The sequence below is a fragment of the Aspergillus steynii genome (genome assembly GCF_002849105.1).
Source record: "Aspergillus steynii IBT 23096 chromosome Unknown P170scaffold_2, whole genome shotgun sequence".
In the NCBI taxonomy this organism is placed as follows: domain Eukaryota; kingdom Fungi; phylum Ascomycota; class Eurotiomycetes; order Eurotiales; family Aspergillaceae; genus Aspergillus; species Aspergillus steynii.
In genome coordinates, this window is record NW_020194399.1 from 5457769 (window position 1) to 5479683 (window position 21915).

Consider the following 21915-nt stretch of genomic DNA (forward strand, 5'->3'; position numbering starts at 1 on the left):
TTAGATGGTCACCTGATAGACAAGTTGCGAACAGGCGAGTCGAGGGCGGGGTCAACCTCCCCTCTTACTTGCTCTTGGTTCAATAACGAAACAACCAACTCAACTATCAACTAAAACTGACCTGGCAGTTACACGATTCCGGGCCAACCATGCTACATGATATATCTAAACAGAATGATGATTCTCTCGACATTCGCACTCATCGCATTGGCCGAAAGCGTGAGGCTCCAGTCGGCAACGGTGACCTTCTGATCTGCCGCCATGGCGACCTGGTATGACCCGATTGCAGTGCCAGCCTCCAGAGGAATTTGACTCGACGCAGTTAGGGCGATATCTTGCGCCATATTTACCCCGGAGTCTGAGTCTGCGGCGAGCAGGACCGAGATAGTCTCGGCCTTTACCTTTTGACCCCTGGTGAAGAATGGCAGACGGTCCTGCAGGGAAAGCAGCGGCATGGTCGCCGGCTTTGTCTTGTCCGACGAGACCAGACGCTGCCATTCGGTCGGGAAGTCGTTCTTCAGGTCCAGAAGGGCAAACAGGCCCTCGGTTTGCGACAGACCGGCGGCCGTTTTCTGGAACGCGATTGCGGCGTCGGACGCGGCCTTGTGGAAGGCAGCGCCGCCCTGTACCGCCGTGTATTTGACCTGCAGGACAATGTCGCTGATGGTGTTGTAGTCGAACTGCTTCACCGCGGTCGGAAGCTCGAGCCGCCATCTGCTCACCGCGCCCGCCCCTTCGAAGGGGATGTACCGCTCGTCGCGGAAGTCGAGGTTGAAGACGCCGCTGTCCTGCTGACCGTGGCTGACGGCGATGGAGGCGATGGGCACGCGGTCGGTTTGAAAGCGCGCGTCGTCCGATTGTCGGGGATAGTCCTTCGCGTTTTTGGCGTCGGACTTGACCCGGTAAGAGTGCTCGAGGAGCGTCAAAGTCGCGTTGACGCCGGTGTAGGGACCCACAAGACAGGGGACGGTCATGCTGATGGACTTGATGCGGCGACAGTAGTGACCAGGAAAGTCGAAGTCGAAGAGTACCTCGGGGAGATCGAATTCGGCCGTGCCGGTCTCGCGCAGCTCCAGCAGCGCCCACGGCCGAATCTGGCGGAGCGAGACGTTCTTGACCACTTCGACGTCGTGCAGGCGCTGCTCCATATACGCCGCCTCAAGGCGCTTGAGCGAGAGGAAGAGATTTTCACCGGCGAATAGGCCATCCCGGCCATCGTCCCAGTAGGGCGAGTTGATGATGTTGATGGACTGGTCGCCCTTCTCAAACCGGAAGGCCGCCTGGGCCTTCTGAGCGAGATCGTCTGCAACGAGATAGGTCTGGTGGTACAAGTCCCGGACGACGCCGTCCATCCAGGCGTACAGCTCCTCGGAGGTGTACTTGGTCCGGAGCCAGGCCTCAGTGTCCTGCGCGAAGTCGGCTTGTTGCTGCTGGAGCTTGATGTCGCGTTCGCACATCTCGACCCGGATGCGAGACGTCGCGATCTGCTTGTCGGTCCCCTTGATGTCCCGACCAGCCATATTCGCCTGCAGACGCCGTTCCTGAAGCTGCCGAATTAGAGAGCCAGTGCGGGAGGCACGAGAACCCTCCTCGCTGAAGGACTGTGCCTGGAAGCGCATGACGCTGGCATTGATGAGCATCGCCTCGCAGATGTTCTTGGTGACGGAGCCGAGAGAGACCCCAACACCGAGGGGCTCCGCTTCTTCGCTAATGTCCGGGATTATCTTGATAACACTGGCGGCGATGTCGAGAACGGTGGCTTTTTGGTTGAGAACCGCAGCCGCGTCGGCCTTTTCCATCTCCAGCTTCTCGTGTGAGGTCATTCGCAGATCGTCTGACGTCGGCTTCTCGATCGACTGCGTGATATCCTCCCAATCCTGTGTCTCATCCGGGGCCGAGCGGTCGTCGCTCCCGGTCAGCGCGAGGTAGTATTCGAGGCGGGCTACCTGGGCCTTACGGGCTTCCAAGAGCGCATCGATGCTGGCCTCCGCTTCTTTTTTTGCCGTTTTCTTCATTTCCACCATCAGCCCTTGCAGCACCTTGTCCTGCCGGGCATGAAGGTTTGCCAGCGCTTCGGTGTCCTTCCGTTCTTTGATGGACAGCAGTGAGGCTCCCATAGATTTAACCTCCGCACACATATCGAGCGCCTTCTGCAATAGGTACTGAAAGCGATAGTTGGGCATGGGGCCTACCGTGTTACCCACGAGCTGAGAGATGTCCACGCCACTCGCCGCCGCCCGGACCAAGAGGCCCGGATCCAGGGGCGGCTCGAAGAGGGCCAGACTACGGACCACGCCGTTGATGTCCTGGCAATGGCGAATCTTGAACAACCGGTCGTCTATGAGATCACGGAGCTCAACTAGCTTGGGGTTTGCGGGAACACAGAAATACGTCGTCTTGAGGACGCCGGTGAGCCCTACGGGGCCGCCGTTCGTCCCGGAGGCGCCTGCCCCTCGCGATGCCGGGTCGCTGACGAAGGGGAAATCCAGCTCCATGTCGAAGGCGGCATTAGAGAAATCGTCTAGTGTGCTGGCGAGGTCCGCGTATGATTGGTATGTCGGTTTGGCGAGCTGTGGAACCCGCACCGGGGCCGAGCCAAATATGTGCGACGCCTCGACGTAGCGTTGGATCGCAAGGGGTAACGCCTCCAGCGTGTTCTGCCGGAAGTAGACGTCGCCGCTGGCGATTAGGATCTCGATATAGTTGATGATGATGCGTCGCATGTACGCCAGGGGCCGGCTCCGCGCCACACTGTGGGCATTGAATGGATGCTTTCGCCAGTCGAGGATGTTCGTCTTCATTTCGCTTTCGTCGCCGCTGGACGGCTCGAGACGGCCCAGGATGTCCTCGATCGAGTCAATGGTGCCGTCAGCGAGTTCCTTGAAGGGCGGGAACAGCCAGCAGCGGTCAAGGCTGCTACCGTCGACGGTGGGATCGAACACCAGGTGCGCCACTTGGAGGGCCAGGTCGTACTGCCGGTTGACCTGCAGCCGCTCCATGAGTAGCATGACCGTGTGCGCGCCGATCTCCCAGTTGTAGAGGGCATAGGGGGTGGAGAGCTCGTGGACCGTCCCGTTGCGTTTCCCGAAGGCGAGGAAGATGTCATCCGCTGGTACGCTGGCGAGAAAGGCATAAATCTGGTCCACCCCGTCATACGTCGTGGACATGGAAACCAGATCCCGGTCTAGCGTGTGCTGGAACACGTCAGACGCAAAGGTGGTGGTGGACGAGATGGGCGGGTAGGTGACATACGAGATGGTGCTCTCCGTGGTGACGATGTCCTGAATAAAGCCGGTCGCGTTCCGGGCCTGCGAATCGTTGAAAGACAAAGTCCAAACCACGTCCTTCTTCGGCGTGCTGTCCACCAGCTTGGTTACGATCCCCAGCAGCGGCTCCTTATTGCCTGCCCCTCGGCCAATGCTGAGGCCCGGAGTCTGGCTGTCCGAGGCCTTTTCCATGTGATACGACATCTTTGCAAAGACAGTAGGGATGGTGGGCCGCCAGGGAGCCAAGAAGGGATCGGTTTTGTCCGACGAGGCGCTGAGATCGGCGAGAATGACCTGTGACCCGCGCATTTCGAACCGGCCGAGTGGATAGTTGAGGAACTGTGGCTCCTTCCCGTCCTCCTGGGCGCAAATCCAGCGCTCCACCTCGATGACCAAAATACTGGTGCTCGGGGCTGGAGCGCTCCTGGGCCGCGGCGAAGACCCCGATGCACTCGAAGGGATCGAGGAGCTGGACCGGGACCGGATCCAGAACTTGAGGGAGGAGACCTCGGGGAGTTTCTGTGCCTCCTTCCAGATATTGTCCGCCGGCGACGGTTGCCCGTTAACCGGGAAGTCGGTGTCCTGGGCGCCTCGGACCTCGAGAATGGCCTGCGAGATCTGCTTCGGCGTCCACCGGCCATTGCGGTACTCAGTCCAGCCGATCTGGACCTGCCAGTACTTGGCCGGTTTCATGTCGTCTGGCTTCTGATCGCCCATTTCCTTGATGGTAGTGTCCTTGACCGCGGAGTTGGGGTCTGTCTTCAGGGTGATCTGAGGGAAGAAGAGGAAGAGGCGCTCTCCGTATAACGCCGGAATGAGATATGAGCCCGTCACGGGCAACGGTTTGCCGTCGGCGCCGACCTCGTGCACCGGGACCTCGACGTCAATCTTGGTCCAGGGCTGCCAGTACATCTTGATGCTGCTACCCCTAGCATTCGGCACGATGTCCAGGGTCCGGTAGTAGTAGATATACGGAGCCGTCCTGGTGCGGGCAAAGAAGTGGAAGCTGCCTGTGTAATCCTCGACCTTCTTCCACAGGTAGGCCTGCACGTCCAGGTCCGCGATAGCGTCGACGCCATACACGTAGGCCTTGACGAGATCGACGATTTTGGCGCTGTCGAGGTCGTTCTGCAGGATGCCGGACTCGAGCGCTTGGAAAATCTCGGTCTTGTCGTCGCGCAGGCTGGCTTCGAGCCAGTTTTCCGGGTATAGGAAGACCTTGCGGTTCGCCTCCCACAGCCGGTAGCTCTCAATCCAGGCCCAACGGTCGAGGTTGACCGTGTTACTGGCGACCTGCTCCGCCTTTTCGAGGCCGAGGATGCACCGGCGAACATATACCTGCACCGTCGAGATGGCCTGCTTGATACGAGACGTCTGGAGACACGCGCCCATCTGCACGTCGATGAGCAGGAACTCGAACAGCCCGTCGGCATCGGCGATGCCGCGTTCTGTGATGTACGGATGATGAAGGAGGTAATTGACCAGGGCGTCGCGCTGATGTACTCGCAGCCCGCCGTTGACCTGCGTCGCCAGATCCGCACCATTTGGGGAGGGCGGCGTTGACTGCAGAAGCAGCCGAAGCTGGGCCGCGTTGTCAAAGTCCGTCGACGCAGTCGGTGGAGGCACCGGTGTCGCGAGCGTGAATAAGAGCTTGAGAGTTAAACCAGGCACGCCTGTGCGGTTCATGAATGCGACGCGATCCAGGAGCCGTGCGATTTCTGCTGTTTCCGCAAACACCTCGATCAGTTGTTGTTCACTGAGATGCGCGAACCGCTGCTCCAGATAGTCAGTAATCAGCGATGCAGACAGCTTCGTGAGGCTGGTAAGACTGCTGACTAGGCTGCCCTCCCGGGGAGAGACCTGAGTCCACTTCAGGAAGTCCAGGAGGGTCGTTGTCCCATTCAGCCGACGAGACATCTCCCGGTAGCTCTTGACCCGCTGGACGGCCGGGTAATCAACATTTCCCCAGTCCATCGACAGACCATTGTTGGAGGATTGGTCTTGGAAGAATTGCACCTCGTCCAGGCTCAGCTCAAAGCTCGTGGACAGATGGACCGCCCGGGAGAGCAATCGCAAGACCGTCTGCGCCAGGTCAACCGTCTCGTGTGCCAGCAACGCGCCAAGCGGGAAAGATTGACTGGGACTGCGCTCTGTCAAGTATGAGCTGTTGGCCAGCCCGCCGCCGTCAGAGCGACGTAAGCTGTACGCTTGTCCGTTCGAGAGGCGGACCGGCTTGGACGTCCACCCCCCGGTGCCTTGATCGAAAAGTACGATGCTGCCATCCAAGGTCACCTTGGGGCTGGCGGAAAGGGCCGTGTCGGGGATGAAAAAGCGATACAGGTCTGCGGTCGAGGGTCGGAAGAAGACGTCTGATGAGTTCTTTCCGAGAGCCGCCGCGTTGGACGTGGCGAGGCTGCTGAGGACAGCCAAGATGAACGTGCGGGATGCACGACTGTCCTGCGACTCCGGCTCCTGGATCATCTCGAGTAATAGACTGAGCACTGCCGACTTCGCGTCTGGGAACAGGGGCGTGATGGATTGAAGTACTGCATCCTTGGCTACCCGCGCGTGAAGCGGTCCGATGACGTGCTGCAGAAAGAACACCCGGCGAGAATTGAGTATCTCTTCGCGTGCAATGGCCTTCTCTTCATCCGTTCCGGTGGGATCTGGCTGCTCGAAGAAGACCTTGTGTGCGGCTTCAGCATCACTGGAGAAGTAGGGGAGCAGAACACTCTGATACACCGTGGAATCTTCAGTAAGGGGTGTCCCAGAAAGCACTAGGGTTACAAGTTCAGTGAGTGAATCACAAATTATAGAACACCCACAAAGACTTACTCTCAATGAATGCCATAGCCAGCTGCGCCGTTGCGTGGTCGTAAAGCGCCGCCGCAGCAGTCGCGACGTCCGACGGCGCCGCGGTCGTCGTGTTTGCATCCATAGCCGGCAAGGTGGCTATCCGGCTCTGGATGTTGACTATGATGTCCGAAGCGGCGACCGCGACTTGCTGGATGGAGAGCTCAGCATCCGATTGCCTTGCACGGAGGGCCGCATCGTTGCCGGTGAAGAACAGCAGCTGCTCCAAGTTGAGCCCAGCATCGGTCCACTGCTGTACCTGCTGGATGATGTCCAGTGCCGCCTGGGGGCTCAAAAACGCGGTCTGGCTCGGATCTAAGACGGTCTGCACGCTGACAAAGTCGACTGGATCGATGGCGAGCAATTGACAGAAGACGGCGATACGGTAGACGGCCGTTACGTTGGTCAGGTCCAGTGTGTCGTTGGTGATCTTCGCCGCCGCGACAACAGCCGCGAAGCCCTCTTCTGTCAGTCCGCAGGCTGCTAGGAGCGGCGCGCGGTTCGTCGTAAGACTGGCACCGGCTGTGAGATAGTTTCCTTGAGCGTCCGGTCCGAACACCGGATCCGGCCGGCCAGCCTTGCCTTTCAGGAAGAGTCTTGCGTATAGAGACTGGTCCCCATTCGTGTCCATGAGCCCCCACAGCGGCATGAGCGTGAAGATATCGACGCCAGTCAGCGTCGCGATGCGCTGCACCGCTGCCATCGCCTTAATGGTCTGCGCCGTGACGACACGCATGCCGTTCGCTTCATCATCGCTGCCAAACGAAACAACCAGGCAGTCGAGGTCTTGTAACGTCCATCCGGTCCGGCGCCAGAGCCGGATATAGGACTGCAGGTGCCGACAATCCGGCTCTGTCAGCTGTGCCTTTGCGTTGTCGCTCGTCGGGTGACGCAAACGCAGGTCTTCGAGCTTGCCAGAGAAGGTGCCTGAGCCACCTGCGGTCTCGAGCACGAGCTGGCGCTGAAGCAGTCGCCCACGGAGCAGATTCAGAAGGTCCGCCACCGTGATTTCCGCCCGGCGTAGCAGCTGGGCCTTGACGAACGGCAGTCCCTGTTCGTTCTCCTCTGACAGCATCAGCTCCTCGGCCGTATGTCCGTCGGCTGCCTCGTAACCCCAGTACTCCGCAGTCCCTAACCGGCAAATCCTTTTATTGTATGCCTCTTCTTGCATGCTCGGGTCATAGACCGCTTTGAGGAATTCGAGGGAGAAGATAGAAGTGCCGGTGATGGCCACATGATCAGCGGGTGAGAGCCCTAGGTACTCGGCTGCCCACGCGCTCTGCAACACGTCTTCAGCGAGTTGCTGCGTGTCCGCTGTCGCGCTATCCTCTGCGGCAGGCAACAGTCGGGATGCAGAGCCAAAGAGCATCATGACGTCGGCCAGCGATGCGTTCAGATGCGTGAAGAAGAGGCGCTGGAGATCGAGCGCTTGGCTGTATGGAAAGACCGTGAGCGGAAAGGCCCGGGTCGCGATTTGATCGCGATAGACGCTGTAGTCGGTGTGCTGGGGCTCGGCAAGACTGACCTCACTGGTGTCTTGGTCCGTCATGTTGAAACCCTGGATCGGGACGGGCGACGGCGGAAGGAGGGTGCCGACGTTCTTGATGAACGATTCCATCGCCTCGTTGGCGAGGTCGATGTACGGGATCAGGACGTTGGTATTGACACAGGACAGCTGCAGCGTCAACAGGTCCGGCCGTCGGGTCGCCAGCTTGTCGAGGAGACTGGGCGATTCGGGCTGAGTGGTATCGCTGGGCGTGTTCCTCAGCATTCGGAGCAGGTCCACAAAATAGGCCGCAGCGCTGGTGACCGAGTTGTAGTCGTCACAGGCCCCGATCGTCACGTCGCCAAAGATCTGTGTGTAGCTGGTGACCTGCTGCGAGACGTCTGTAGGTGTTGAGGGTGTCAATGCTGACTGCGCGACCTCCGGGCGAGCCAAGGCGGCTAGCGAGACATCGTTTCTTGATGCCAGAAGCTCTGTCCACACTTGCTCGTTGCGCATGTCCACGAGAATTGCGTGGTCGTGGATGCCAACGGCGCGCTCAGCTGGCATGCCGTAGTGACCGATAGCACTGACGAACGAGTGCCTCGGCGTGTGGGCGATCTGATGCGCCGACATGAATGACGACCGCAGCAGCGCATCAAGATCCTCTGGCAGTCGCACCAGGGCCTGCAGTCTCTGTAGTTTTCGGAAAAAGGTCTTCAGTGCCTCGACATCGGTCTCAGAACTCAATTCATCCAGGTTATCGAGCAGATGGTTGACCGGGTCGTGGGCGATATTAAACCCAGTGGACATGGCTGTCTCGAGCATAGAGACCACCACGGTCTGGATGGTTGCAGGTTGGACGGTGAGGTGTCCAGAGCATACTAAGCTGTAGATCGTCGCCGTCGGCTGTTCTGCAAACAATCTCGTCTGGAAGTCCTCCACGCCGGCTTCCTCGCGGCCCAGCAGAAGGCTATAGCAACCGGCTGCATCGGTCATGGATTGGATGTCTCTCTGATTCCAGAATAGGCTGGCGAGCTCAAAATTTCCTGCTGCCGCGCGGTCCAGGTCTGCCAGGAGGGCGAGTCGACGTTGCGACTCCGGGGTGGCGCCAACCACCGTACCAATCGAGTCGATGGCCCGGGAGATACTTCTCGTGCGTTCGAGAGCGGCGAAGAGTACGCGATTGTCTTCTACCAGGTCTTGCAGGAGCTTCTTGGCCTCCTTCAAGCGCGTGTCGTCGAGCATGGAAAACATAGTGATCAATGGACAGCTGTAATTGCTAGCGATGGGAATAACAGGGCAAGACCAGTCCAGTTGGTCTTTTTTCTTTTGATTTCCTTTCTTTGTCTTTATTTGACGGGAGAATTTATATTGTGCAGATTCCGATGGAAGCCTCAGAACACACGACAGCTGCAAATCGATCCCGCCCTACCAGCAATGCTGCCTGTCTAAGAGACTCTGCAAATCTACCAAATGGTCCGACTGTCGACGTGTCAGGACAAGGGCAATCGAAAACGACCTAAGTCTCATGCCGAAGCCTTGCGTGCCTCTGTAGGGGCGTCCCCGCGCAAGAGCCTGGACGCATGTTGATTACTACACGCAGCAGGACTGGTGCCATATCAGCCAGTCGGATTATTCGAACCCTCTAAATGCAATGAGCTGAGGGTATATGCACTCATCCGATGCAGTAGCAGTGACGACAACACTCATGCGGACTTTGCCCCTCAAGCAAACACGGGGGATCCGGACCTCCGTCATGCCTGCATAGTAGGGTTACATTCGATGATCATGAAATTCTAACGAGGCACATAAGTCATGCCCGCGGAGGTCGCAGTCCCTGAGCACTTTCTTCGCAAGACCTGGTTGGTCTATGTCCCTGATGGCACGGCCCGTGGCTACCTTTTCGCCTCCGCACGGTTGTATCACAGACAGGAGGAAGGTGGAGATGAAGGGGTTTGGTTTTGGTCTAGATCTGTTGCAATCGTGACTGGAATGAGGGGAACTGCAGCGTACTTTTGCTTCTGTCGCTCGCATTGCCGATCTATGCACGTCGGAATAAATCTCACAACCAGACCCTGGATCACTTGCCCGATCCTTGGCGTGGCGAGAGGAAAGTACCCCAGACTACGACGTGCGTCGATTCGCCCATGCCGTACATGCCTGAATTAGCTCCGTATCTGCGCCCTGGTTGCAGGGGTAGGTTTTCAGCTCAAAGCTCGGCCACCCCGAGACAAACAATCATATACAACATGAATTCGGGGTCAGTGGCTGGCTGTCGAGTGCAAGATGACGTGTAGATGAGGTCTTCTTCTCTTGGGGGTCGAGTGTATTGCCCCATGATATTGATCATACTGATTATACAGCAGTGTCCAAATGAAACAGGGATATCTATTGGCGCAATGCGACGCGACCGCAGCTGGGGGTTGACAGCAGCGACTCACGCCCTTTAGCGTAGTGTATAAGAGGCCGTTCCGTCGTGATAGAGATCGAGAAGTCATAGTGCTGGTCAATTCCAATTTTATCTATTTTTATTGCCCGCCGTTTTTTGCCGGATCTCACGATGACTGACTCCGACGTCGCCCTGCGTCTCAAGACCTCGTGTGCGACGGCGCACGCTCATTACGACCAGGTTGTGGCCGTCTCGCAGAAGATCATCAATGACTCCTTCGATGATCTGTACAATCAATTCCCGGAGTATGGTCAGGTCGACTTCTCCAACCGAAGGATCGGGAGCATTAAAGGGTCTCTGTACTCGCCCCGTCTTCTCCTCGGCGGTGGCGTTGGGGCCGATATATCCCTGACGTCCGCTCTGTATGTCATGCGGTATGTAATCCCTTCTGAGCCCCTTCTGAGTGCATGAGGAGGCTGACCGGAAACCTAGCTTCAAGGATGGCGAGATCACCATTCCCGCCGACGACGACAACGATCCGGATCAAGTCGAACCGCTGGCTGGGTGGAACCTCGCAGTCACGATCGACTTGAAGACCCAGAGTGTGGTCGTCGATCCCGATGCCGATCCGGATGAGCAGGAGCGACAGCAAGCCATCTGGGACTTCATCCATGGCAAGTTCGACGTGCCGGGCGACTACAGCATCCAGCGACTGTACGCCAAACTAGCCGGTGAGTCCTTCCCCATCCCGACAGGCCCCGTTGGAATGCTAACGCACAACGCTATGCGGTACAGATGCGCATTGGAGGGACTTTGACTATGCGAACTCGCAGTTCGGGGTCAACACGGACGGCTCGCCGAGGTCCTGGGGACAGCTGATCAAGCAGTACCCCTATCTCGAGACCGATCTTCAGATTATGCTCAACCATTGGGCACTGGAACAGGAACAGAAGGGCCTGACGACGACGGGAATCAAGTTCACCTTGCCTCCGCCCGATAAGATTGATCCCTTGAAGCCGACCTTCCAGCCGACAGCCATGGTTCACCAGGTCTACGGATACACCAACCCGGGCAAGGGGGTTCCGGACCCCGTCATCTCCTACGATGTGCCGGGGGACCTTAACGCGCTGCTTTACTGTGAGATGGTCGCCGATCACGAGCTCCCCAAGGACAGGCAGCTTGCCTCCGCCGGCAACTTCACGACGCAGGCCTCGACCATTGGCGGGCCGCGCATCGACGGCACCTATGCACTGAGTCACCAGCTCTTCCTGGAGAGCTTCCTACTGCCAATGCTGCAGGCTTTCAACAAGACCTCAATCATCTACCCGACGGACGGAAGCTTCTCGTCCAGCGGCAGTGCGAGCCAGATTGACTGGAACTTCGCCGTCGGCAATGATGGTGTGCACCAGGACAGCGCCGACGAGTTCTTTGTCTTCAATCCGGTCACCAACATCGACACGCCAGCTGACGCAACTGCGTACCGGTTTTCGAAACAATATACATCCAGCCTCTCACCGCACGGGCACAATACCGAATATGGCGTGTACGGCAGCTACGATGCAACGGGCAGCTGTCAGGTTGACTTCAAGTGGAATCCGGGTGAACAGCGCTTCACCCTCTCGGGGTCGTCCGTATATAAGTACGACATCGAATGGGCAGACAACGATGCCATGCAGCGACCGTATGGGTGGTTGAGGTAGGGGACTATTACCAGATTGAAGTGTTATTCGCTAATCCTCCACTAGAGACACATTTGAATGCCACTGGAGTATGGGTATTAATATCGATAGCGTCGAAGGAGGCGTGCTCAAGCTGAGTGTTAACGCCGGCTCCAAGAGCGATGGTGATGCCAAGGTCACCCAAACACAACACGAGCAGCAACAAAGCGTGTCACCCGAAGGCCAAGCAGAGAGGATCCAGGCGGAAATCGTGAACCAGATCTCCACCCACGTTCAGACCCTTGAGCAGAACTTGGCCAAGGACTTCCAAACGAGCGCCCAGTTTGTGTACCCGGGAAATGGCACATTCAACTTTTCGGCGGCGTGCGTTGGAAACACCGGGGAAATCCTGGCGACCGTTGAATACCAACCGTAAGTCCACTTCTGCTCGCCGACCCGCAAGCCATCCAACTAATATGGGCTCGTGGGCCCCTCTTCTAGCCTCACATCCGGCAAGACCACGATTCCGTCTCCCGTCACCCATAAACTGGCCTCCATGGCGCAGTTCGGCTTCAGGACTGTCCCAGTCAGTGCGCCCGGAATAGCGCCGGAGCCCAAATTGGACTGGTCCTTCCGCAAGCCGCTCAAGGGCCCAGAAGACGCCGTCGAGGTCCTCATTCAGGGCACCAACAACGGCGACGATCCCGTCCTGCTCAAGGGCATCGCGTTGACGGTGAGCTCTGAGCCGGATGGCCGCGGCCTCGTGACGGCCCACAAGTTTACAGCCGACGAATGGGTCATTGGGTCCCCGGACGCGGCCAAGTCCGACATCTTCCAAATCGTGAACGCGGACGGCACGGCGGCGTTTGCCAGCGTCAAGGTCGTCCCCGGCCCCTTGGCCAGCGACGGCTCGACGCCACTGACCTTCTCCGGCACCGGCGATCTGTCCGTCCCCTCTGGCGGCACTATCACCCTGGCCCTCTTCACGGGAACGGGCGTCCCCAACACCTACCAAGTTCCCATCACCGAGACATGGCCACCCGTAGATGGCGAAGCTAGCCAGAGCCTGTCTCAATCGATTGATGTCGTTGTATCCCCCTGAGGCAGGACAAGTCACGATTTAGGGCTACGGTATATATAGTACGCTTCAGTGGGACAGGCAGATGTGGAAGGTATGGGTGATCGAGAGTTCTCAACCTGAAGGATCAAGCAGATAGCCAAACCTATGCGATCATCCTAAATCCTACGCAATGATATTTTCTGGAGGAATAACTGAGTCGCAATGGGCTTTCCGGCCCGTGGTACCCTCGTATACTACTTGAAGTATATCTTCAACATCGCTTAATCTCTTTACGACGGACGCACAGCACATAGTCACTCTTCTATTAGCCCTCGGACCACCACCACACAACACATAGCCCTTGGGAGTTTATTAGCACACTGAGAGTGACATGACTATCATTGAGAAAGCTCCTTGCGGAGACCCAAGCTAAGGACTGTGAATGATTGGGATGAGCTGTATCACATCAACATCACCGGCTCCCGCCACACAGCATTGTGACATAAACATTATCTACGAGGTACATAAATTGGACCAAGAGTCCGGACTGTTTGCTACCTAGGAATCTAAATACTCTCCGCAGCCTCTGCGCCACCTCATGCATGAAATAATGGCTGCTAGAGTCTGGAGTTAGCTGGAGTAAGTAGTTTGCCACCATAATAAAGGGTCTGTGCTTTGGGACTTTGTGATTTAGATCGATTTCAGTTATGCGCTCATACCACCATGAGAGGTAGAGGATGACTGACGCTAAATCTGGCTGCAGGTCTCAGCTCAGCCGATGACAACTATACATACATTAACCAGGCTGGATGCATCAAGGGTCCATGATAGGCGGGTTGCTGAGGGGTATGTCTAGGCGATCTGCAGCTGCATGCATATTCCTGCCGGGGCTGAGTGGAGAGACGGAGCGTCCCGATGCATTGGTCTCGTTTGACGCAGCTGGAAATGCACCTACGACTGAAGTGGAGGTCCGAACGCTGCTGTCGAAAGTACACTATCCACGTATGTCCATACTGATTCGAGTGATCTAACGAGGCTGTTCAGGATATCTTGCTTTTCTCTTTCCTTTAACCCATTAACCCGTTCCGCGATATTGAAACAACCCCAGGAGATCTATCTCACATCATGGCGGAATTTGCATATCCTGTCGATCCCTCAAAGCCAGTGCTAGGGAACAGCGCCTCTGTCGGCACCGCCGCAGGCAGCCAAACGGCTCCCCGACACTTACTGGCAGAAGGGGATGGCCGTCGGGCGAGCAGTGAGCGGTTTAACGTGGATGCGTGTACCGGAGGGATGTCTTTCATTATTCCGATTCAGACCTCACCGGGCCGCAGCGGATTCGGGCCCTCCTTGAGCCTAGTCTACGAGTCTGGGTCCAGTGCAGCTAATGGGGTGTTTGGGCTGGGATGGCACCTCGAGGGGGTGCAGAGTATCAGCCGCAAGACTTCCACTTCCATTCCCGTGTACGACGACGATCAAGATGTGTTTGTGGACTCGACCGTCGGAGAGGTGGTTCCCGTCATGAAAAGCGATGGCAGCCCCGAGGAAACAATTCTCGAAGACTGGATGGTCCGTCGATATCGAGCGCGCGTGGAGTCTGACCCTATGCGCATCGAACGGTGGACTCAGCAGAGCAACCGGGGCAATATGTACTGGAGAATGATCAGCTCGGATAACGTGACTGTGATCTATGGCGCGACAGAGGCGTCGCGGGTCTCCGGGGCCGAGCAGATCTTTTCCTGGCTCGCATGTGAAACGTACGACAGCTATGGAAACCACATGGTGTTTGAGTACAAAGCAGAAGACGCCAATGGCTTGACCGTCGACACCGACGTATTCGAAGCAAACCGTGAAGAACAGATCCGGACCCGACAGCGCTACCTGAAGTCGATCAAGTACGGCAACACAGAGCCCAATCGAGACAAGGATACCTGGAAGGTATTAAACACTCCTCCGGGGCATTGGATGTTTGAGGTTGTCCTCGACTACGGCGAGCATGACGAGGAGTGTCCAACCACTGAAGAGACGAAGATGTGGGCTTCGCGCCCAGACCCCTTTTCTACCTGCAACGGAGGCTTCGAGGTACGAACATATCGCCGGTGTCGGCGTGTGCTCATGTTTCATCATTTTCCTCAGGAACTCGGGCGCGCCGACTGCCTGGTGGCCTCGACTAACTTGACGTACGCCATCGAGCCACGAACTGGAACCACATTGCTTCAGTCGTGCGTGGGTACCGGTTATACTCCTGTTGGCGAGAAGGATTACTCCAGCCTCTCGTTGCCGCCGATCACGTTGGAATATACAGAGCCCCCAGAGCTTGACACGCTGCAGGAGGAGATACTCGGGCTCGACGCAGCAGGGCTCGCCACGGGAGAAGCGCAATGGGTGGATCTCAACGGGGATGGCGCGCCAGGGGTGCTGGTCGAAGTGCCAGGCGGAGGGTGGTACTATCACCGCAACGAAAGCACGGACGAGAAAGTCCAGGTTGGAGGAGCAACGCTAGTCCGTCAGGTTCCTAGTAGTGCCAATCCAACTACATGGGCCTTTGAAGATCTGACGGGGGACGGCCTCCTCGACTTGAGCCCTGTTTCGCCCGGTCATACCATTCGAGGATTCTATGGCCGCACGGAGGACGGTGCATGGCGGACATACACCCCCTTTACCACATACCCAACCATGGATCCCTCCTCCCAAGCATGGCCCGTGTATAAATTTGACCTCACCGGCACCGGACGCGGGGACTTGCTGCGCATGGCCCCGGGCGAGGATGGGGAACTGGCCTGGCACGCGTCTTTAGGACCAGAGGGATATGGGCCCGAGCAGCGCACGACCGGAGCGCCGAAGGTCGTCCCCGATGGGACCGGATCGCTCTTCCTGCAGGATATGAGTGGCGATGGCCGGACAGATGTCGTCTGGGTGCGGAATGGCAATGTCTCCTACTGGCCTAACCTGGGACACGGGCAGTTTGGTGCCAGAGTGATCATGGTCAAGGCGCCGTTTCAACCTGAGGATGGGAACTTTTCCACGCGCCGGATTCGCATGGCCAATATCACCGGCTTTGGCGGCACCGATTACATATACTTGCCTCCTGGTGGCGGTGCGGTGGTATACTACAACCAATGGGGCAATGGCTGGAGCGACGGATATCGATTGGAGTCAGTTCCACCTCTCGATGGTCTCTGCGCCGTGGATGTGTTTGACATCAGCGGTAGGGGGACACAATCTCTATGCTGGACTTCCGATCTTCCTTCTCACAACAGAGCGGCGGACGCGACCACCGTCCATTTCGTGGATCTCATGGGTGGCGTTCCATCCGGACTTCTGACCAAGTGCAGCAATGGAATGGGAGGCGAATGCACAGCTACCTACCGTTCTTCTGTGCGCTACTGTCGAGAAGACGAGGACAATGGTAGACCGTGGTCCACGAAACTGCCGTTTTCGATGTGCTGCATTGCGAGTACGACCTCAGTCGACTATGTGGCACAGACGTCCCAAACCGTCTCGTATGCATATCATAACGGTCACTACGATCCGGCTGAACGCCAGTTCCGTGGCTTCCAGATGGTCGAGCTCTCTGAAACCGAAGACTTCGCCGTGGACGTCCCCAATGTCCAATTCACACGCCCGCCAGTGGTTACAAAAAGCTGGTTCTATATTGGTCACGAGCGATTGGACATGGAATCAGTACTCCCCAACTCCTGCCAAGCGGTTGATGGTCCGGAGTCTGTCTCCAGTGCAAAGCTCCCGGAGGGCCTTGCTGGCGTAGAACGGCTTGATGCCTACCGCGCACTAGCGGGAAAGGTCCGTCGACAGGAGACATATTCCGCTGACGGTGGGGTGAATACAGACCTACCATATGCCATATCACAACAATCATACGAGGTGGTAGTTCACCAAAAGACACAGGGCAGCAGACCCGGTACATTCCGAGTCAACCCGCGGGAGGAGATCACCGCTGTTTATGAGAGAGAGAAAGGGGAGCCGAGAGTGCAGCAGACACTTACTCTCTCGACGGATTGCTATGGTCGTGCTGAAAAACAGCTGATAGTCAACTATGGGAAATCAACCAGCTCGTTGCCGAGCCTCGACGACCAGCAAAAGCAAATGGACACCTCGCTTGTTTACACTGAAACCAGCTATACCAACGCGATCGACGATGTTAGCAGCGAGCCAGATTATTTCCACGTCCCAGTTGTTTCAGAGACGGCCCAGTATCGCATGTACCCTGGGGATAACTTTAACAACGCGATGTCGGATGGTCGGTATGAATGGGACAAGCTAGCTGCCGACAGCTGCAAATTGCTCCAGCAAGCAGAGAACATTCCCATTGAACAGAAGGCCGAGGACCTTATATCCGATAGACCACCGGCAGGTTACAAGGCACTGGTGTCCAAACACCGAACGTTGTACTCGGATGGCAATGTCAAAGGGGTCTTGGAAGCAGGAAAGCTACAGACGTTCTCCGTGAAGTGGCAGAGCTATCAGTTGGCAGCCACAACCAATCTGCTTGCCCAGATTTTGACGCGTTCTGGAGCAGAGACATTTCTGTCATCAGCAGCTATAAAAGAGGAGCTCCGCAATGGAGGATACGTCGAACTAGACCCCGATGAGTGGTGGGCTCCATCAGCGCGGGATATATTTGGAGACGACAGTCTCGAGGGCAGGCTTTCTGCGGCGCGAACGCAGTTCTATCTCACCAATGGAGAGATTGATGCAGTCGGAAGCAAGTCATGGCAGCATCGGGACGAGCTCAACTTGCTTACGACGGCTAGAGTTGACGCTGTCGGAAATACCACTACCTTAGTCAACGATTATGCTCGTCTGCTACCGAAATCCATCACCGACGCAAATGGCAACATCACCGAGTTTGAAATCGACTCACTCGGACGGCGTGTTGGACTGGCTGTGAAGGGCAAACCCGGGGAGGTTGTGGGAGATAGCCTAGATGGCTTCTCAGCTGATCTGAGTGACGATGACGTGCGTTCCTTCTGGGAAAGCCCGTCAGTGGCAGCGCAGGAGCTCCTGAAGGATGCCGGTCAACGGGCAATATACTGTCTTAGCCGGAATCAACAGCAGATGGGATCTCCTGCATGGCAAGCGGAACTTGTCCGTGACACGCACTACAGGGATGGACCGGGCAACATATCGATTTCGATTACGTACCTGAACGGCAATGGCCAGGCAATGCAGACGTTATGCCTTTCCAACGACGAAACCACCACATGGCAAGTTAGCAGTGCTGTGACGTCCTGCAACGGACAGCAGGTCAAGAACTTCCTCCCCTTCTTCAAGCCCACCCACGAATTCTGTGCTCAATCCGAGATTGCCACTAAGCCCGCCACTACCTTCCTGCTGGACCCCCTGGACCGAACGGTAGGGGTATTGAATGCGGATCAGACCTGGAGTAAAACGCGAATAACGCCGTGGTCCCAAATTTCCTACGACGCTGGCGACACTGTTCTAATCGAGGACCCCAGCACAGATGAGGATATCGGGAGCTACTTCCAGGGCCTCGACAAAACCTCCTACCATCCAACATGGTACTATCAACGAATGACACCGGACGCTGCCGACGAGGAGAAGAAGGCTGCAAAGAAATCAGAATGCTACAACGATACCCCGAAGATCGTGCATCTGAACAGTGTAACGCAGGAGATTCTCACTGAGATGAACAACAGCATCGATGACGTTCGCAGGACCAGGAAGAAGTATGATGAGCGTGGTAACGTCTCGGTCCAAATGGATGCCCTGGGGCGTGTCGTGACACAAAACCGGTACGACCTCTTGGGACGGCCTATCCATCGCGTGAATATGGATAGCGGAGATCGCTGGCTTCTGTCAGATTGTACTGGTCTACCCGTCCTGTCGTGGTCGTCTGGAGGTCCACGGAAACGCACTGTATACGATGCGCTCGGGAGAGTTGAGGCCATCAAAGTACAAGCATCTAAAACAGACGAGAATGAAGTGGTGGTAGTGAAGAATGAATATGGAGAGAGCTACGAGTCAGATCCCGAGGCTCAAAACCTGCGAGGTCAGCTCGTTACGTGCTGGGATCAATCGGGTGTTCAACGGAATGTCCGATTCGACTTCAAGGGTAACTGTATCGAGTCCTCTATCCAATATGCGACGAAGTACGATAGCATCCTGGACTGGTCGACCGAGACCGAGGAGCTGAATCCCACGGACTATACGACAGAGTCATGGTTCGATGCTGTGGGCCACGCTCTGCAGACAGCCACGGCAGGGGGTGGTGCGATCAGTAATACCTTCGATATAGCTGGCCGATTGACGAGTGCCACCTCTGCTGCTCGCGAAGACCCTGACACTCACACCCCCTATGTTGACAATATCGATTATGCGGAAGGCAACGAGGTGACATTGATCGAATACAGCAACGGGTCGCAAACACTCCACTCATATGATCCTTTGACACGCAGGCTGGCGAGGACCCAAATCACCCGGGCTGATGGTACTGTCTTTCAGGACATTTCCTACACATATGACTGCCTTGGGAAGGTTGTTCAAAAGACCGACAAAGCCCAACAGACCATCTACTTCAATAACCAAGTTGTGAAGGCCAATCAAGAATTCACGTATGATGCCCTAGGTCAACTATGTTCGGCAACGGGTCGAGAGCAAGTCGATGCGCCGGGGCATCGCTTGGTCCCTTATGGTCCTACGCTGGGACAGCCAAACGGGATTCCTGGAGACGGGAGCCAATTGATTGAATACTGCGAAACGTACAAGTACGACGCTGTTGGCAATATCATGGAAACAAAGCATGAACCAGCATCTGATCCCATGTACTCGCCATGGACACGAACCTACACCTATGAAGCGGACAATAATAGATTGAAGAGCTCCAAAGTCGGCTCAGCAACAGATCTCTACGAGTACGCTGACGATGCAGGACTCAACGGGTGCATGACGCATATGGCGGGATATTCTTTGGCTTGGGATCATAACAATCAGCTGCGCTCATTCAGCACACAGAGAGTCAGCGAAGGTGGCACGCCAGAGAGAACATGGTACATCTACAACTCACAAGGCAAGCGAGTCCGCAAAGTAACTGTGAGAGACACAGGAGCGAGGCTGAAAGAGACCCTCTGCCTCCCTTTCTGTGACATCTCTATCACGTATGCGGGCAATGGCGAATCTGAAGTGCGGAGGACTTGCTCAACCAGCGTGGGCAGTCTCAGCACTTCCGGCACTCCACTGGTTATTATTGAAGCTAATACCCAGACTGATACCACAACTACGCAGCGGCTACTTCGATACCAAATAAGCGACAACCTAGAACTAGATGATACCGCCAAGGTGATTTCCTACGAAGAATACTCCCCCTACGGTTCTAGCACATATCAAGCGCGCACTATCGAAGCTCCACGCAAGTATAGATTTGCAGCCTACCACCGTGACAACGAAAGTGGACTCTATCTCTGCGGCGAGAGATACTATGCCAGCTGGCTAGGGCGCTGGACATCCCCCGACCCACTGGGTACCGTCGACGGCCTCAACCTCTACGCTTATGTTAGCAATGACCCGATCAACTTCAACGACAGTGGCGGCAGGAACCGAGCCCCAGAGCAGCACCGATGGGCCGGTGATCCATTCCAGGAGGCTTTGAGGGAAGCATTCCGGCCTGGTCCTAAAAAAGCAGCAACACAGACAGATCCCATCGCCAACATGACCATCCAATCGCACATTGACCATCGATTTAACCCGGACTTTAGAGGGCCCGGATGGGCAACGTTAGGAGTGACAGCTACTCTCACCAACGCACACTACTCATCATTCACCGCGCGAATGGATTTCGATCCCAACGACGTCAAAAAGGGATACCATGTCAACTTTGTAGGAACAACACGAGACAATAAGGAAGTGAACATCGCATTCTCCCGCAAGAGCAGCCTATACGACACATACGACAACGAAACCGACGCGACCAGAAAAGAACACCTGCGAACCGAGATCCAGCGCCAGAACGAACGAGACTTCAACAGCTACGCTGCCGGCTTCAGCACCCGGGTCGGATGGTACCGGGAAAACGTCAAGACCAAGCGCTCAGAGGTGGATTTCGGTACAGATGCAAGAGGCAGAATATCAGTCGAGCGACATGCATGGGAGCTAGTCGAAGGCCAAGTGAAAGATGTGTTTCGGAGAGCCCGCGACGAAGGGTCCGGAGTTCTCCTCAGACCGGATCTCCATAGTCCAGGAACCACAGGAGGTAGACTACCGACACTGAACATGGAGGGCGCTAATCCATATGGGAAATATCCGGATCTCTTTGTGGATGAGCGCACGCGGAGTCCGCCTGCATATACTCATTATTGCCAGACGACTAGGTATAGCCCCACAGCTCGGATGTAAGACTGTCGATCTTAACAGTCCAGGTATCTGATTTTTTCTTTTTTTCTTCTTGAAAATGATGCATTCTGAATTCTGTTTGAGTGAGAAAGAGAAATCGAACAAAATACAGAATTGATCCCTCAACTTAATCTCAAACCATTGGTGAATCGAAAGCCTTAAGTAGCAAATTCCTTCACATTCACATAGCAATACCGCGAAATGTACAAGACAAAAAAAGGAACACTGAAGCGACCAACGGTCATGAACAAGCTTGTCAAGTCTACATTGGTGACAGGGAGCCCAGGACTACTGCAACGATTTCGGGTACTAAATTGTTGATGTCGTCGTCATGTTCTAAACTTTTGTTCCCGTCGTGGACCAAATGCTCTCGGGGGTAACGGAGATTACCGTGAGATCTGGTAAAGTTATTGATCTATTAGCGCAGGGTTTGAGCCAAGACTGTAATGCATAGCGTAGCCATGAGATCTAGCTCAGACCTGTCTAGCTTGCACAATAATAATGGCGACTAGAGAATGTAGACCACGATGGAAATCTGTGCCTAGCTATAGGTCACATGGCGATACTTCGTAGACTAGAATACATGTCCGCTGTAGTGCATACTTGTTAGGCGTATAAGGCGGATATCATAAAGACGGGAAATAAAAGGGACCGGGCTCTGAAGCCACGATATCCTTGTTCATCCTGATACATTGTCGATCTTCCTCCAGCGCGGTGTAAGGCTTCGCCCAGCCACATTCTAGGGTTACACAAGTGGGCTTCCATGAGTAAAGCTCTGACCTCATATAGTAAATGTACGAAAGCCATGATAAATGGGAGGATGTGAGTGGCAGACT

The 21915-nt window shown here is 56.0% G+C and overlaps 3 protein-coding genes across 3 annotated transcripts; 2 read left to right on the top strand and 1 right to left on the bottom strand.

Moving 5' to 3' along the window:
- Positions 1-152: 152 nt before the first annotated feature.
- Positions 153-8901, bottom strand: P170DRAFT_404311 (putative toxin subunit; the record flags this gene model as incomplete). Its single annotated transcript, XM_024846521.1, has 2 exons — positions 6102-8901; positions 153-6043 (listed from the first exon to the last, which is right to left on the bottom strand). Exons 1-2 carry the CDS (start codon positions 8857-8859, stop codon positions 153-155), a joined length of 8649 nt encoding a protein of 2882 aa, XP_024708597.1. The 5' UTR covers positions 8860-8901.
- A 1264-nt stretch (positions 8902-10165) lies between these two features.
- Positions 10166-12787, top strand: P170DRAFT_379929 (uncharacterized protein; the record flags this gene model as incomplete). Its single annotated transcript, XM_024845509.1, has 5 exons — positions 10166-10428; positions 10487-10725; positions 10790-11690; positions 11740-12084; positions 12154-12787. The coding sequence occupies 5 exons, from the start codon at positions 10166-10168 to the stop codon at positions 12752-12754; spliced, it is 2349 nt and encodes a 782-aa protein (XP_024708598.1). The 3' UTR covers positions 12755-12787.
- Positions 12788-13837: 1050 nt separating this feature from the next.
- Positions 13838-20281, top strand: P170DRAFT_353053 (SpvB-domain-containing protein; the record flags this gene model as incomplete). Its single annotated transcript, XM_024843957.1, has 3 exons — positions 13838-16427; positions 16479-18355; positions 18431-20281. Coding segments are annotated over 3 exons (6318 nt in total), but the record flags the coding sequence as incomplete, so codon positions are not given.
- Between the last annotated feature and the right edge of the window lie 1634 nt (positions 20282-21915).